General features: G+C 45.8%; 1 protein-coding gene across 4 annotated transcripts in view; it reads left to right on the top strand.

Moving 5' to 3' along the window:
- Window positions 1–18,525, top strand: part of appl2 (adaptor protein, phosphotyrosine interaction, PH domain and leucine zipper containing 2) — a 268,088-nt gene that overhangs the window by 129,080 nt on the left and 120,483 nt on the right. For all 4 annotated transcript variants that reach the window (XM_070897644.1, XM_070897645.1, XM_070897646.1 and 1 more), the window contains 5 exons: window positions 7,438–7,480; window positions 7,574–7,630; window positions 7,731–7,822; window positions 16,526–16,678; window positions 16,780–16,832. In XM_070897644.1, coding sequence (XP_070753745.1) covers window positions 7,438–7,480; window positions 7,574–7,630; window positions 7,731–7,822; window positions 16,526–16,678; window positions 16,780–16,832 — 398 coding nt within the window. The remainder of the gene's footprint in view (window positions 1–7,437; window positions 7,481–7,573; window positions 7,631–7,730; window positions 7,823–16,525; window positions 16,679–16,779; window positions 16,833–18,525) is intronic.

Below are 18,525 nucleotides of genomic sequence, written 5' to 3'. Positions count from 1 at the left end.
TAGGTGTGGCCTCACCAATACCCTGTTCAGTTGTAGCAGAACTTCTCTGCTTTTATACTCTATCCCCCTTGCAATAAAGGCCAACATTTCATTTGCGTTCCTGATTACTTGCTTACTAACTTTTTGTGTTTTTATGCACAAGGACCCCAAGGTCTCTCTGTACTTGCAGCATTTTGCAATTTTTCTCCATTTAAATTATAATTTGCTTTTCTATTTTTTCTGCCAAAGTGGATAACCTCACATTTCCCACATTGTACTCCATCTGCCAAATTTTTGCCCACTCACTTAGGCTGTCTATATCCCTTTGCAGATTTTTTGTGTCCTCCTCACAATTTGATTTCCCACCCATCTTTGTATCATCAGTAAACTTGGCTACATTACACTCGGTCCCTTCATCCAAGTCATTAATATAGATTGTAAATAGTGGAGGCCCCAGCACCGATCCCTACGGCACCCCACTAGTTACTGTTTGCCAAACCGAAAATGACCCATTTATCCCGACTCTCTGTTTTGTTTTAGTTAGCCATTCCTCCATCCATGCTAATACATTACCCCCAACCCCTTGAACGTCCCTCTTGTGTAGTAACCTTTTATGTGGCACCTTACTGAATGCCTTCTGGAAATCCAAATACACCACATCCACTGGTCCCCCTGCTCGTTACATCCTCAAAGAACTCCAGCAAATTTGTTAGACACGATTTTCCTTTCATAAAACCATGCTGACTGCTTGCTTGAATTATGCTTTTCCAAATGTCCCGCTACTGCTTCCTTAATAATGGACTCCAGCATTTTCTCAACGACAGATGTTAGGCTAACTGGTCTATAGTTTCCTGCTTTCTGTCTGCCTCCCTTTTTAAATGGGGGCGTTGCATTTGCGGTTTTCCAACCTAGAATCCAGGGAATTTTGGTAGATTTTGGTACAATTGATGCATCCACTATCTCTGCAGCCACTTCTTTTAAGACCCTGGGATGTAAACCATCAGGTCCAGGGGACTTGTCCATCTTTGGTCCCATTATTTTACCGAGTACTACTTCTTTAGTACTCCTATAGCCCCTTGATTATCCACTCTTGGGATGTTTTTAGTGCCTTCTACTATGAAGACCGATACAAAATATTTGTCTCTGCCATTTCCCTGTTCTCCATTAATTCCCAGTCTCATCCTCTAGGGGACCAACATTTACTTTAGCCGCTCTTTTCCTTTTTATGTACCTGTAGAAATTCTTACTATCTGTTTTTATACTCCGTGCTAGTTTATTTTCATAATCTATCTTCCCTCTCTTCATTATTTTTTTAAATCGTTCCTTGCTGGCTTTTAAAACTTTCCCAATCCTCTGGCCTCCCATGCGTCTTGGCCACATTGTATGCCCTTGTTTTCAATTTGATACCATCCCATATTTCCTTAGTTGGCCATGGATGGTTATCCCTTCTCTTAGTCTTTCCTTCTCATTGGGATATATTTTTGTTGCGAGTTATGAAATATCTCCTTAAATGTCCCATCAACTGTCCCATACTTTCATCTATTTTCCTAGTCCACTTTAGCCAACTCTGCCTTCATACCTTTATAGTCTCCTTTATTTAAGCTTAGGACACTAGTTTGAGAGCCAACTTTCTCACCCTCCAACTGAATTTGAAATTCAACCATGTTTGCTCCCCTAACTATCGAATCCCCTACCACTATTGCTCTTCCACTCTTCTTCCTCCCCCGCCCGGGGCCACTCATCATGCCGTGGACTTGGCTCTGGCTGCACTCCCCAGAGGCACCATCACCCTCACCAGTACTCAGAACAGAATACTGGCTGGAGCGCGAGATGCACTCAGGGGACTCCTGCACTACCTGCCTGGTCCTCCTCTTCTGTCTGGCAGTCACCCATTCCCTCTCTGCCTGCACACTCTTAAGCTGTGAGGTGACCACCTCTAGAAACATGCTAGCAACGAAGCTCTCAGCCTCGCGAATGCACCACAGTGACTCCAGCTGCCGCTCAAGCACCGAAACCCGGAGCTTGAGTTGCTGTAGCAGGCAACACTTCCTGCACATGTGGTCGTCCAGCTACGCGAAGCGTCCATGACTTCCCATGTGGCACAGGATGTGCATTCCACGGGACTGTGCTGCTCTGCCATCCCTATTTATTTGTCCATGAACTAAACTATGAACTAATTGACTATGATATAAATTTAAAACTAGAATACAAAAACACTCACCGGCTATTCACCAATCAGCTGTTTTCCTTGAGCCAATGTCACCCTTTCGATTTTTGCCTGTGTTGAGTCGCTCCCGCTCTTTTATCCCGCTCCTCTGTTGCTCCGCCTCCTCTTAGTCCCGTCACCTTGTACTAATTTAACTAATTTGGTTTTAAAGTTTTGAAATATCACTCAATTATCTATTTACAATTTCTAATCTGTAATTATGGCTCTTAATTTAAACCAATGCCCTAGTTTTAGAGAAAAAGAGAGAAATACTCACCAACCAATCACTTACCTGCTTTCCTGTGATGTCACACTTCGATTTTTTTTTTCCGCTCGCTCCCAGCTTGTTCTGTTTATGGCCGCTGCTCCTGTGGTCCCACGCTGGTCTTGGGCATTGGCTCCTCTTTATGGCTGCCGCCTCTGCTCAAAGTCCTGTTCTTTAATTTAACTCCTGCTGCTGGTACTCTCCAAACAGGACCTCTTGCCTATCTTGTTGATCCCAACATGGACTACAATGACTGGATCCTCCCCCTCCCTCTCCAATATCCTTTCAAGCCAGTTCGAGATGTGTCTCACCCTGGCACCATGTATGAAACATACCATGTGGGACTCTCGATCCTGCTTACAAAAGATGCTATCTGTCCCCCTAATAATAGAATCCCCTACAACTACCACATTACGCTTCCCTTCTCCTCCCTTTGCACAGCCTCCTGCTCCAAGGTGCCATCGTCAGCATTCTGGCTGTCCTTCCGACAGTCCTTATCCTTATCCTCACAGGTAGCAAATAGACTGTGCATGTTAGATAGGATCAGTTTCCTCGTTCTCTATCCCCGGGTTCCCCTTACTCTGTATGTTATCGGTCACACCAATCCTGTTCTGCACCTCTCTACGAGGTGTGACCCAGGTCTGGAACAAACTGTCCAGATTCTCCTTACCCTCCCTTCTGTGTCACTGTCTCCAACTCGCATTCTAGCTCAATAACTGAGCCGGACAGATTCGAGACGGAGACATCCACTGCAGATTTGTTCGCTCAGGACTGTCTCATTGTCCACAAGCTCCCACATACTGTCGACCAGACAACCTGCTCACCATATCTTATTGAAGATAATTACTTTTTAGTCTATTGTAAGTTTATTTTTATACACACTAACTTACACTTACACTCAGATCAGCCATGATCTTATTGAATGGCGGAGCAGGTTCGAGGGGCCAAATGGCCTACTCCTGCTCCTATTTCTTATGTTCTTATGTTCTAAGCGCTAAAACACTGAACAAAATTTGAAATACTTACTGCCTCAAGCTTACACAAACCACTACAAGAAAAGGAGCACCTCCTTCTCCCTCTGCACCAAATTCCCACTCACCAAATTCTCAACTTCCCACTCTGTTCACGTTGTGAGCTGTAGTTGCACTCTGTGCATCAGCTTACCCTGTTCAGTTTTGCAGTCTACCACCTTCTGTCATTTGTATCATCTGCAAATGTTGTCACTGTGCTTATGGCTACTAGCTCCAGATCATTTATGAAGATATTAAACAAAAGTGGTCCCAAAACACAGCCCTGGTAGCATTCTCCCAGGCTGATGATAATCCCTGTCCCATTACATTCTAGGTTCTATCAGTCAACCAATTACGTATCCATTGTAAAATATTTCCACTCATTCCCACTTTCTTTATTTTCAGTACCAGCCTTTCCAGAGGAACTGTATCAAAGGCCTTACTGAAATCCAGGTACACCACATCCACTGCCATACCACTAACCAGCTCCTTAGTCACACCCTCAAAGAAAACCAGTAAATGAGATCGCAAAACCTCCCCATTGTGAGCCCATACGTTCGATGATTTTATTTCTATCCAAATGCTCCATGATCTGCTCTTTAATAAGGGTTTAAACTCGCTGGTCTGTAGTTTCCTGCGTCACTTTTGTTACTTAAAAAAAAAATAGGAGTAACTTCTGTCTTTTCTCAGTCCCCAGGCTCCTCTCCAACATTCGGTGATTTCTGGAAGATTTGTGCCTGCAACTTCTTTAAGGATCCTCAGATCAGCCATGAGATTTATTCACCTTAAGGTTGCACAGCTGTTCAGCAAACATGTTGGTAGTCATGTGAATAGTATCACAACTTAATTCTGCAACACCCTCTGGTTCTCTTTCCAGATTAAATAATTTACCTGTAATCTCCTTGGCAATAGTCTGACTCAGCTGTGTGGGGCCATTGTCTGCGCATGTTACCCACATTGCACTTGCTACACTTACTGAACAGAGAAAAGTGCCGCCTCAGTCTTTTGGATACAATCATTTGTATTGTATCGAGCGAAATATCCTGTAAAAGACACGGATGTAAATTGAAGTTAAAGTTCCAGTGTCTACTTAGAGGGAGTGAAATGAGGCTGAAGTTGTGGTGGATGTACCCGTGCTCCTGTGTCACACTGTCGCCCTCACTTTGCATCACTATTTGCAGAAATAATTACTCTACTATCCTGTCACCCTTGCTCTCTCTCACACGTACAAACACGAGCAGCAAGTTAGCTGTTGCTACTTGATTCTACCTGACACTGGATAAGTGTACGATGGTGTTCATGGAAATTGACAGCACGGAAGGAGGCCATTTCGGCCCATCGTGTCCGTGCCAGCCAACAAGAGGCTATCTAGCCTAATCCCACTTTCCAGCTCTAGGTCCGTAGCCCTGTGGGTTACGGCATTTCAAGTCCACATCCAAGTACTTTTTAAATGTGGTGAGGGTTTCTGCCTCTACCACCCTTTCAGGCAGTGAGTTCCAGACCCCCACCACCCTCTGGGTGAAGAAATTTCCCCTCGTATCTCCTCTAAACCTTCGACCAATTACTTTAAATTTATTTCCCCTGGTTGTGGGCCCCTCTGTTAAGAGAAATAGGTCCTTTCTATCCACTATATCTAGGCCCCTCATAATTTTATACACCTCAATCAGGTCTCCCCTCAGCTAACTGTTCCAAGGAAAACAAACCCAGCCAATCCAATCTGTTTTCATAGCTAAGATTCTCCACTCCCGGCAATATCCTCGTGAATCTCCTCTACCCTCTCCAATGCAATCACATCCTTCCTGTAATGTGGTGACCACAACTGCACACAGTACCATAGCTGTGGCCTAACTTGTGTTTTATACAGTTCAAGCATAACCTCCCTGCTCTTGTATTCTATCCCTCGGCAAATAAAAGCAAGTATTCCGTATGCCTTCTTAACCACCTTATCTACCTGGCCTGCTACCTTCAGGGATCTGTGAACATGCACTCCAAGGTCCCTTTGTTCCTCTCCACTTCTGAGTGATCTACCATTTAATGTGTATTCCAAATCATAGTCGACGTATTTACTGAGTCGTATGAAAGCATGGGCCTGACGCTAAACATCCGTAAGACAAAGGTCCTCCACCAACCTGTCTCCGCTGCACAGCACTGCCCCTCAGTCATCAAGATCCATGGTGCGGCCCTGGACAACGTGGACCATTTCCCATATCTCGGGAGCCTCTTATCAACGAGCAGACATTGATGACGAGATTCAACACCGCCTCCAGTGCGCCAGTGCAGCCTTCGGCCGCCTGAGGAAAAGAGCGTTTGAAGACCAGGCCCTCAAATCTGCCACCAAGCTCATGGTCTACAGGGCTGTAGTAATACCCACTCTCCTGTATGGCTCAGAGACATGGACCATGTACAGTAGACACCTCAAGTCGCTGGAGAAATACCACCAGCGATGTCTCCGCAAGATCCTTCAAATCCCCTGGGAGGACAGACGCACAAACGTTAGCGTCCTCGACCAGGCCAACATCCCCATCATTGAAACACTGACTACACTTGATCAGTTCCGCTGGGCAGGCTACATAGTTCGCATGCTAGACATGAGACTCCCAAAGCAAGCGTTCTACTCGGAACTCCTTCACGGCAAACAAGCCAAAGGTGGGCAGAGGAAACGTTATAAAGACACCCTCAAAGCCTCGCTGATAAAGTGCAACATCCCCACTGACATCTGGGAGTCCCTGGCCAAAGACCGCCCGAAGTGGAGGAAGTGCATCCGGGAGGGTGCTGAGCACCTCGAGTTTCATCGCCGAGAGCGTACAGAAATCAAGCGCAGGCAACGGAAGGAGCATGCGGAAAACCAGGCTCCCTGCCCACCCTTTCCCATAATGACTATCTGTCCCACCTGTGACAGGGACTGTGGCTCTGGTACTGGACTGTTCAGCTACCTAAGGACTTATTTTTAGAGTGGAAGCAAGTCTTCCTCGATTTCGAGGGACTGCCTATGATGATGATGATGATTCCCTGTCCGTGTTAGACCTCCCCAAATGCATTACCTCACACTTCTCTGGATTAAATTCCATTTGCCACTGTTCTGCCCACCTGACCAGTTGATTGATATCTTCCTGCAGTCTATATCTTTCTTCTTCATTATCAACCACACAGCCGATTTTAGTATCATCTGCAAACTTCTTAATCATACCCCTATATTCAAATCTAGATCTTTGATGTATACCACAAAAAGCAAGGGACCTAGTACTGAGCCCTGCGGAACCCCACTGGAAACATCCTTCCAGTCACAAAAACACCCATTGACCATTACCCTTTGCTTCCTACCTCCGAGCCAATTTTGGATCCAACTTGCCACTTTGCCCTGGATCCCATGGGCTTTTACTTTCATGACTAGTCTGTCATGTGGGACCTTATCAAAAACCTTGCAGAAATCATATACATTACATTGTATGCACTACTCTCATCGACCCTCCTTCTTACCTCCTCAAAAAAATTCTATCAAGTTAGTCCCTGAACAAATCCGTGCTGACTGTTCTTGATTAATCCGTGCCTTTCTAAATGAATATTTACCCTGTATTGTAAGGCTGTGCAGCATCCTCCAGCTAGTCCAACTAATGCATCGTGAATGGAGCAAAAGTTGGTTTGTCTGAGCAGGGGGAGTAGCAGAGTTACATTTTATAACCAAAAAGGAGCAGGAGCATTGCGATGCTAATGGGAGATAGGTGGAGATAGTTAAGGCAGATTATTGAATGATAACGGAGTCAAGGGTTATGGGAGCGGGCAGAGAAATGGAGTTGAGGCCAAGATCAGATCAGCCATGATCTTATTGAATGGCGGAGAAGGCTTGAGGGGCCACATGGCCTACTCCTGCTCCTATTTCTTATGTTCTTATCATGCAGAGCTTGCTATTTAACATTGAACGGTTCAGTAATGGGCTGAATTGCAGTACAGCTATTCACACATTAATGGTTATATTCCAGGGCCATTATCCTTCAAGCAGAAGGCAAGCAGGACTATGAAGAGGTATCAAATTATATTCCAGAATTTTTCTTTGCTTTTCTTTGATTGCTGTAACACTTGGCATAACTTTTTTGTATCTTTTTATTACCTTCATAGTGGATTTGCACCATCAATAATATTTCCAGACAGATCTACCTCACTGACAACCCAGAGGTAACTTTTGTTGTTGTTGTATTAATATTGCTGGATTTTGCCATAAAACGGCAGCAGTTCGAGGTTGATGCATTAACACGTGATTGCTCTTGTGTGCTAGGCGATTGCAATCAGGCTGAACCAGACAGCAGTGGAAGCAGTGACACCAATGTCCACGTTTCAGAAAAAGCACGAAAGTCTTCGTCCTGAGAGGTAAGAGGTGAAGTACGATGAATTGGTTCACAGGTTACCGTCTGAAGCTGACTGTCTACAAACATATACAGTCTCTGGCCCATTCAAAGCTTCCATTGCACATTATCATTCAGTAACTGAAACTCTGTACGACTCAGTCTTGTGATTTTGTGATATCCTTGAGTGAGGAAAATGAAGTGGATCTGTTGCTGTATATGGGAAAATTGAGTTTCATCTGATGCAAATCAAAACTACAATACTACTTGCATTTGTGTAGTACAGGTACTCCTAATGTACTATGGTGCAGGAGGGCGACGACAGTGAAGAGGCTGATTGGATTGATCGTCACCATAGCCCAGGTTGATGAGTGGAGCGTGGCAGGTACAGCAGGAGCGGCGAGGTCGGGTCGCAGGAGCGGCGAATGATCGTGGAGCGATGTGATCAGGGCCCAGGAGAGGCGTGAGTTCGGGGCCCAGAAGAGGCGAGGGCCCAGGGACAGCACGGGCCAGCCCACACTGCAATATGTGTGTGCACTAGGTCCGTGCAGCAGAGCTGGTCTCCAGTCGTCTTGGTTAACCCTTGCCACTGGACCAAGACCTAGCTCTGTCAAGCCCGTGTGATGGCTGGTGTGCAACGGCCACCAAACGTTAAAAAAATCCACGCACAGGCATCTTCCACCCTTCAACATGCAGTTCGGGATCTGGAATATTGGGTCCTTCATTGAAACACCTGTGAACTCATCCCTTTTTGTTGTGGAAGCAAGTCGTCCTCAATGCGAGGGACTGCCTAAGAAAGAAGAATGTAATATAAAGGTCCAGAGCGCCTCACGCATGACAATGCATTGAGTGGTCGTAGAAGCATTAGAATAGTTGACCCAAGATGTGGTCAAACATGTCTAGAGGAAGCTTTTAGAGACTGGTGAAGAATTGATGAGACATGTTCAGGAAACTCTACCACCAAGTGAGGGTTACCAGATCCATAATAGGCTAGAGTTGGACAACCAACGGGCATAAGCGAGATTTGCACACAGGAACCAGGATGTTGAGCTTGTTGTATTGGAAGACGGAGGCACTGGAGGTCACTGAGGATAAGAATGATGGTTGAGCCAGACTTAGGGGTGACAGAGGTTTGGACAAGTTGGAGTTTGGCTTGTACAGCAAAGATAGCTACATCGCACCATAATGTAGATCGTCGCCATGTTGTAGAACACCATGCTTGACCTGTGTCCCAGCTCGTGAGGTGCCAGGTATCCCCACCAGGCCCTGCACAATCATCTCGCCCAAAACCCATTCACCATGATGCATTCTCAACCCTCTTCACATTACCATCCTGTGCTCCTTATTGCCCAGAAAGGCCTGATTACCCACCTCCACGCGCTCACCTACAATTCTGCATCTTTTACTACAAACAGTGGACATAAAGTATGGAAGAAGCCTACATCTGATTTGCACTGTCCTACACTTTGCCCAACTTAATAAATCTCCGACTGTAAGAAATTCACCACTTGAAAACTTGTAAAAGTAATTGTGATAATTCTCCATAATACATGGTTGGCACACAGTCATAAAAAGTCGATCCCTCACCAAGCTGTACTCATCTGTTTAAATTAAATATATTCTCCTTATATTCAGTAGTCCATTGGGCAAATTCGAAAACCGTGTGTTTGTAGGGAGCGTGGGTTGGAGAATTGAGGCGAAGGTGTTTTCGCCCTGTCTCTGACGCATGCTCCCTTCAAACATGGCTCCCCACTGGAAGTGTGAAATGATGCCCTTTACCCATACATCTGCAGTTCTTACTGGATAGACTTTGCATTTGGCCATTTAAAAGTCCCTTCAATGGGACATCCTGAGCCTGATGTAGCCCTATTGGGCAATCTGATTTTGGCTGACAATCCTTGCTGATCAAACCCGGTTAATAGACGCATTTGTTGTGTACACGTAAGTAACTGACAAACTGAGCCAGGAGAAATGTAACTTAACTGATTTTATACAACCCAAAATGGAGCCCCCAAACCGGCATGAACCAACATGAGTACAGCAACTGTGAATATCTCCCGCAGGGTCCTAATGCCCATCCAATGAGCTGTAACAAATAGAGTATGAACACAACATTTTTAAAACCACAGTCTATGTACAGACGAAGTCCTTGAGATAGCCAGGCCGTGTTCTGATACGCTGAGACGGGCGTGGAGCTTGCAGTTTTTGCTCTAGGTTTTGGTTGGGAAACAGAATGATGCCTCTGTTCCATCCTGCTGGTCTCTTCGCGCTAGGTTTGGCTTGGGTTTTGAGAATGTCCAGTAGCCAGCGAAGATTCTGCCCAATCATGAGCTCAGTGGGTGTCTCCCCTGTTAGTGAATGCTTTGTTGAATGGTATGTGCAGAGAATGGTTTGAACTGCTTCGCTGAATGTTTGGCTTGCTGTGAAGTTGGCTCTCAAACCCTCTTTGATGACGCGGTTTAAACGCTTAACACCTCCGCTGCTTTGAGGATTGTACGGAGTAGTAAGGCGATGCTCGATAGCATGACGAGTGAGGAAATCCGCGAACTGGTCGGATACAAACTGTGGTCCATTATCCGTGATTATGACCTCCCGGAGGTCCCACTTCGTGAACATACGCTGCAGAATAGTGACGATCGTTGATGAGGTCACTGAACTTGTAGCGATTTCGGGCCATTTGGAATGCAGGTCATGTACTACAACAAGGAAACGCTGGTGCTTCAACTGGACCGAAGATACCCAACTGAAGTTGTTGCCATAGTCTTTGTGGCCATGGACTTGGCTTCATTGGTGCTGGTCAGGTGTTTGTGGCCTTTTCGCTCAGACTGCATGCTTCGCAGTGTGAGACAAACTCCTCAATGCGAATGTCAATCCCAGGCCACCATACTGAATCGCGACATCTCTGCTTCATGCGGACAATGCCAAGGTGTCCATCGTGTGCCAATGAGAGAACGTGCTGTTGAAGTGAGTTGGGAATTACTGCTCTATCACCACGAGTTAGGCAGACATCATTCTAAACGGAAAATTCATTGCAAAGTCTGTGGAATGTTTTCAGCTCTTGCGGAATTTGCTTGGGCCACTCAGTCTGGAGGAAGTGGCTCACGTGCTGGAGCGTAGCATCACTCTGTGATTCGGTTTTGAGTTCGTCGCAGGGGACAAGGTTTCTGCTAGACTGAGTGATGATCGACGTGACATGTGTCGTCATCTGTGAACAAGTCAGTACTAGAGTCCGAAACAGGTGTCGAGCGGCTGAGCATGTCAGCTACGTAATTGTGACTGCCAGTGATGTACTGTACATCAAAGTTATACTGATGAAGGTGATCTGACCATCGGCTGATTCGTAGTGGTCTGTGCCCAGATCCAGTTGGAACCAGTAGTGTAGTTAGCGTTTGGTGCCATAGAGGTAGATGTGCCAGCGTTTGCATGCATAGATGCAAGCGAATGCTTTGCGTTCCCCTGTAAAGTATTTATGTTCTGCAGACATGAGTGTGCGAGAGGCGAAGGCGACTGGGCGTTCCAGGCCGTCAATCCATTGCGAGAGCACAGCACCCAAGGCAGTGCCTGATGCATCCGTGGTGACGTACTAGTGGCATTTGGATCAAAGTGCGTGAGAATAGGAGGGGATGTGATTTTCTCCTTAAGAGTGGTGAATGCCTGAGCCTGGGAATCTGTCCATTCCTAAGGGACGTCCTTGTGCAGCAACTTGCGAAGTGGTTCGGCAATGTGCGCGTAGTGCGGGACGAACTTCAGATAGAAGTTACAAGTGCCGAGGAATGATGAAAGTTCTTTGACATTGGTAGCCTCCTGCATTCGCTGGACCACGTCAGTGTTGTCAAGCGTCGGTTTGACACCCTGTGACTCTGTAGCCCAGAAAGTTTTTTTCTCCAGCAGCGAATGTACACTTATCGGCATTAAGTGTAATGTTAAATGTAGCAAGTCTAGCCATAATGCGTGAAGTCGCTGGTCATGTTCTTCCATTGTCCGTCCATGGACGACAATATCGTCAAGCAGATTGAGGGCTCCCTCTATACCTGCTAGCATAGTGACAATCTTCTGAAATGCACTTGGTGCAGGATAGCCCGTAGGGCATGTTCTGCACCAAGTGCATTTCAGAAGATTGGTTGATACTGATACAGACCATCATGCGTCGTGAGTGCTGTGGTCGGTTTGCTGTCCTCCGCTAGGGGTATTTGCAGATAACTGCGGTGAATGGCGAGTTTCGTAAAAACTATTGAGCTATGGAATTCTGAAGACAGTTCATCGATGGTAGGAAGAGGGTATTTGTCAGGGATGATGGCCTTGTTCACCTCTTTCAGGTCGATGTACAGGCGGATCTCCCCATTTTTACATCAAGCAATGACTAAGCTCAAGATCCAGGGTGAGGAGTCGATGCTCTCAATGATTCCCTGAGATTCGAGTCACGTTAATTCTGCGGATACTTGGTCGCGAACCGCGAATGGGAGATGGCAAAGTTGCTGCGTAATCGATTTGATGGAAGAGTCAACGCGGGGACGATGGCAGAATTTTGTTGTCGCTCCAAACCCTGTGAAGATTGAGGGATACCGCTTGTCAAAGTCTACCGTGTACACCGGTGTGCCGGTTGGGTCGTAAACTTTGAACCCAAGCTTGTCAAAAAGGTCAACACCCATGAGGCTTCGTCCCTTCGCGACATAAAAGGAAAAGTTCTCCAATGTTATGTCTTTGTAGAATATCGTGACAGATATGATCCCAGTACCTCAATTTTGGAGTCAGAGTACGCATGTAGAGTGGAATTTGTAGGCTGCAGTTGACAGTGCGTGAAGTGGGTTTTGTACACAGCCTCGCTCAATATGGAGACTTTGGCTCCAAGGTCAATGAGGAGGCAGCAGGGCATGCCGTCAATGTTTACTTCACAGTCCTTGAATTTGCCCAAACCGATGTGCAAAATATCACGAACGGTGTAAACCATACTGGGTTCATCACTATCAGGGCTGTCCACATGTCGAACATACTGCGATGAGCGACAGACACTAGCAAAATGGTTCATTTTACCACATGCAGAGCATTTTTCCCACGTGCAGGATAGTTAGGACTTTTTGCTGAGTGTTTTGTCCCGCAGTGGAAGCAGTACTAGCCCTGGGTCTCTGCTGTGATTTCCGCTTTGGACGAATGCACATGGGTTGTAGCTGCAGTCTGCTGCACAGGGGGAGCAGAGGATCTGATCGCTTTTGAATCGGAAAGCACTAATTCGATTTGGATGGCCAAATTAGTTGCTTTGTCTAATGTTAATTTATCATTCTCCATTAGCAAGCGCTCCCGAATGCGGGGATTGTTGTTTTCTCAATCATTTGATCCCTGATCGTTTCCTCGAAGTGCTGCAAAGTTACACTTAGCGGCCAGTTCAATTAATGAAATGATGTACTGTTTGGTTCACTGTTCTCTTGCCCCCAAAATAGTTCTCTTGGGCGCTTACCTTTTGTCTTCGATTTGGCCAAAGATGTGTTGGCCTTCCGTGCCGAGGCAGTAGATAAGTATCGCACGGCGGCGAGCTGGTGTTACGTTGTCGCCATGATGTATGTAGAAAAGCTTTTTATCCATCTCAGCCATGGAATTGGAAGGTCCCCAGATGTAAAGAGGAAAGGCGGGAGTGCGTAGGAGATTAGTTTGAGTCATCCTCATCGCCAAATTATGTTGTGTACATGTAAATAACTGACAGACTGAGCCAGGAGAAATATAACTTAACTTAACTATGCTTGTTTAGTTTGTCAGTTATTTACACGTACACAACACTCAATACTGGTCGTAAAATAATGCTGCTAGTGAGAAAGCACAGTTACTTATTAACTGTAGCGTTTTATGTGATTATGTGTTGGTTGCTCCAAATTGTCACACATCATTTGAGCTTACAAAATCAGAACCTTGTTCCAGCCAGTGCTGCTGCAGAACGCCCATTAGCATCATCATAAGCAGTCCCTTGAAATCAAGGAAGACTTGCTCAAGATTTACAGTCCAATACGGGAATTCCAGTCTCTGTCACAGGTGGGACAGACAGTGGTTGGAGGAAAAGGTGGGTGGGACTGGTTTGCCGCACTCTCCTTCCATTGCCTGCGCTTGTTTTCTGCATGCTCTCGGCGATGAGACTCGCCCTCCCGGATGCACTTCCTCCACTTAGGGCGGTCTTTGGCCAGGGACTCCCAGGTGTTGGTGGGGATGTTGCATTTTATCAAGGAGGCTTTGAGGGCCTATCCAATCTGTCCTCATAACTAAGATTCTCCATTGAAACGTTTCCTCTGCACATCTGGGGCTTGCTTGCAGTGTAGGAGTTCTGAGTAGAGCGCTTGCTTTAGGAGTCTCGTGTCGGACATGCGGACGATGTGGCACCAACAATAGCACTGACGACATTCATAGCATCAGAGAAATTTACAGCGCGGAAGGAGGCCATTTCGACCCACCGTGTCCGTGCCGGCCAACAAGAGGCTATCCAGCCTAATCCCACTTTCCAGCTCTAGGTTACGGCACTTCAAGTGCACATCCAAATACTTTTTAAATGTGGTGAGGGTTTCTGCCTCTACCACTCTTTCAGGCCGTGAGTTCCAGACCCCCACCACCCTCTGGGTGAAAAAGTTTCCCCTCGAATCCGCTCTAAACCTTCTACCAATTACTTTAAATTTAAGCCCCTTGGTTGTTGATCCCTCTACCAAGGGAAATAGGACCTTGCTATCCACTCTATCCAGGCCCCTCATAATTTTATACACCTCAATCAGGTCTCTTCTCAACCTCCTCTGTTCCAATGAGAACAAACCCAGCCTATCCAATCTGTCCTCATAACTAAGATTCTCCATTCCAGGCAGCATCCTAGTAAATCTCCTCTGCATCCTCTCTAGTGCAATCATGTCCTTCCTATAATACGGCGACCAGAACTGCACGTTGTACTCCAGCTGCAAACTTCTGAATCATACCCATGGATTAATCATAATCATGGATTAATCAAAAACATGGATTTATGAAGGGGAAATCATGCTTGACAAATCTTCTAGAATTTTTTGAGGATGTAACTGGTAGAATGGACAAGGGAGAACCAGTGGATGTGGTGTATTTGGACTTTCAAAAGGCTTTTGACAAGGTCCCACACAAGAGATTGGTGTGTAAAATTAAAGCACATAGTATTGGGGGTAATGTACTGATGTGGATAAAGAACTGGTTGGCAGACAGGAAGCAAAGAGTCGGGATAAACGGGTCCTTTTCAGAATGGCAGGCAGTGACTAATGGGGTGACGCAGTGCTCAGTGCTGGGACCCCAGCTATTTACAATATACATTAATGATTTAGATGAAGGAATTGAGTGTAATATCTCCAAGTTTGCAGATGACACTAAGCTGGGTGGCGCTGTGAGGAAGACGCAGGGTGACTTGGACAGGTTAGGTGAGTGGGCAAACGCATGGCAGATGCGGTATAATGTGGATAAATGTGAGACTATCCACTTTGATGGCAAAAACACAAAGGCAGAATATTATTTGAATGGCGGCAGATTAGGAAAAGGGGAGGTGCAACGAGACCTGGGTGTCATGGTACATCAGTCATTGAAAGTTGGCATGCAGGTACAGCAGACGGTGAAGAAGGCAAATGGGATGTTGGCCTTCATAGCGAGAGGATTTGAGTTTCGGAGCAGGGAGGTCTTGCTGCAGTTGTACAGGGCCTTAATGAGGCCTCACCTGGAATATTGTGTTCAGTTTTGGTCTCCTAATCTGAGGAAGGACGTTGTTGCTATTGAGGGAGTGCAGCGAAGGTGCACGTGACTGATTCCCAGGATGGCAGGACTGACAAATGACGAGTGACTGGATCGACTGGGCTTGTATTCGCTGGAGTTTAGAAGGATGAGAGGGCATAGAAACATATAAAATTCTGACGGGACTGGACAGGTTAGATGCAGGAAGAGTGTTCCCGATGTTGGGGAAGTCCAGAACCAGGGGACATAGTCTAAGGATAAGGGGTAAGCCATTTAGGACTGAGATGAGGAGAAACTTCTTCACTCAAAGTTGTTAACCTGTGAAATTCCCTACCACAGAGAGTTGTTGATGCCAGTTCATTGGATATATTCAAGAGTGAGTTAGATGTGGCCCTTACGGCTAAAGGGATCAAGGGGTATGGAGAGAAAGCAGGAAACCGGTACTGAGATGAATGATCAGCCATGATCTTATTCAATGGTGGTGCAGGCTCGAAGGGCCGAATGGCATCTATTTTCTATGTTTCTATGTTTCTACATTCAAATCTAGATCATTGATGTATGCCACAAAAGCAAGGGACCCAGTACTGAGCCCTGCGGAACCCCACTGGAAACATCCTTCCAGTCACAAAAACACCCATCAACCATTACCCTTTGCTTCCTGCCTCTGAGCCAATTTTGGATCCAACTTTGACCTGGATCCCATGGGCTATTACTTTCATGACCAGTCTGCCATGTGGGACCGTATCAAAAGCTTTGATAAAATCCATATACACTACATCATATGCACTGCCCTCATCGACCCTTCTTGTTACCTCCTCAAAAAATTCAATCAAGTTAGTTCGACTGGACCAAATCTGCGCTGACTGTCCATGATTAATTCGTCCTGCTACCTTCGTTTAACATTGCTGCGAATGCTGATAGTTCTCCTTAGTTTCAGGGACGAGAAAGATTGGTGGAATTACCATCTCCTGTGCCAAAGTGAAGAATTTTCTGCTGGTTATTCACTGTTTGATGTGCATTTCAGAGCTGAGAGTGAGCGTGCAGAAGCTGTGGGCAGTGAGAAGAGTTTGACAGACACTGCAGAATCTGCAGACCCACTCATAATCCCTGGAACCCCGATTCAGTTCGACCTGTGTACAGCGAGTGAAGACTTTGATCAGAACAAGTCAGTCAGTAGGTATGTGTGTTCAACATTTGAAAAAAGGGAAAAGAAATGAAGTAAGCTTCTGAATCTGAGGAAATATATCTGTGTACTTTAATTAGTTAAATATCTTTCAGACGCACAAACCCATTTGGAGAGTCGGACCAGGATAAAGCTGCCACTTCAGAGGGTAAGAAATCCTTTAGATGAAAGCGTTGTTGTTTGTATCAGAAACTAACTCTACAAACGGTGAATATTAGTGAGTTTAGTATATGCCGCTGAACATCAAACCGTTTATGTAAAGCTCCATGCTCTTCCCAAACACGACTGTTTCACTCACATGGATAGCCACCCTCCTTCAAATTTAGAAAAAGGTGAGAAACCCAGACCTATCAATGCTTCCCCCATTCACTGGCAGTGACCTCTCCCAACTGCTGAGTCCTGTGCCACACATAAAACTGGCCAATATCAGGGAAAAGCTCGAAGAAATTCTTCCCTGATAGAATCCCAACAGCTTATGGTTACCCATGGCACATCACTACGCTAACTTAACTAATCCGGATATGCTCCTGTATCCCTTTAACTAACACGGACATGCCCCAGTGTCCTTTAATTGACACTGATATACCCAAAGAGCCCCTTCTCTCAGGAACTACGTCCATTTTTCCAGGCTTTGATATGTCTTGATGTTGACTCATTCACTAGTAATTGTGGCGCAGGTGCGGCAAATGTTTGTGGAGGAGGAGCGGCAAGAGATCATGGCGGAGGTGCGGCAAATGAAGGTACGCATCCCAGAAGAGCCGGGGGCCCAGGGGCACCACAGGCCAGTCCACACTGCGATATGTGTGCGCAGTAGGTCTGTGCAGCAGAGCAGGACTCCAGTCATCCTGGTTAACCTTTGCCACTGGATAAAGGGCTAGCTCTGTCAAGCCCATGTGGTGGTTGGTGTGCAACAGTCACCCCACGTTAAAATAATCCACGCACAGCCATCTTCCATCCACTCAACTGGAGTTCAGGACTGGAATATCAGGTCCTTCATTGAAACATCTGTGAACTCATGTGGAAGCAAGTCATCCTCGTCCGAGGGACCGCCTTTGATGAAGATGAGTAATCTGAAAGCCCTCTGAGAAGAGAAATACCTATTTTGCCCCTCTCCTTCCTGCCTGCATATTTTGCAGCTCATCCTCTAGTCTTACTTTAACTCTGCATTTTCAATATCTTGTCCATATTTACTCCATCCACTCTTTCATAATGGTAAGTCTAGATATTTCCAACACACTAGAAAGCTATTCAAGCTATTGTGTCTCTGCTGGAGCAATCCAAAACCAATCCCAGAGGCCTACTATCTTCCCATATCCCAAATTAATGTGAAAGTTGTAGAGGGTGTGGAATTCCTAAAATTCCTAGTATGTAGCAAGCCCAACAAGGGAGGGGGTGATTCTGGTCTTAGTTTTAGGGAATTAAGCTGGGCAGGTGGAAGGGGTATCAGTGGGAGAGAATTTTGATTATAATCATAATTCAGTTAGGTTTAGGGTAGTTATGGAAAAGGACAAAGGTAGACCAGGAATAAAAGTTCTCAATTGGGGTAAAGCCAATTTTGATAAGAGAAGGGGCTTTTGATAAGGTCCCACATGACAGACTGGTTACGAAAGTAAAAGCCCATGGGATCCAGGGCAAAGTGGCTAGTTTGATCTAAAATTGGCTCAGAGGCAGGAAGCAGAAGGTAATGGTTGATGGGTGTTTTTGTGACTGGATGGATGTTTCCAGTGGGGTTTCGCAGGGCTCAGTACTAGGTCCCTTGCTCTCTGTGGTATATATCAATGATATAGACAAATGTGGGGGATATGATTAAGAAGTTTGCAGATGATACTAAAATCGATGTG

The sequence above is a fragment of the Pristiophorus japonicus genome, chromosome 13 (genome assembly GCF_044704955.1).
Source record: "Pristiophorus japonicus isolate sPriJap1 chromosome 13, sPriJap1.hap1, whole genome shotgun sequence".
NCBI classification, from domain to species: Eukaryota; Metazoa; Chordata; class Chondrichthyes; family Pristiophoridae; genus Pristiophorus; species Pristiophorus japonicus.
This window is presented reverse-complemented; position numbering and strand designations above follow the sequence as displayed.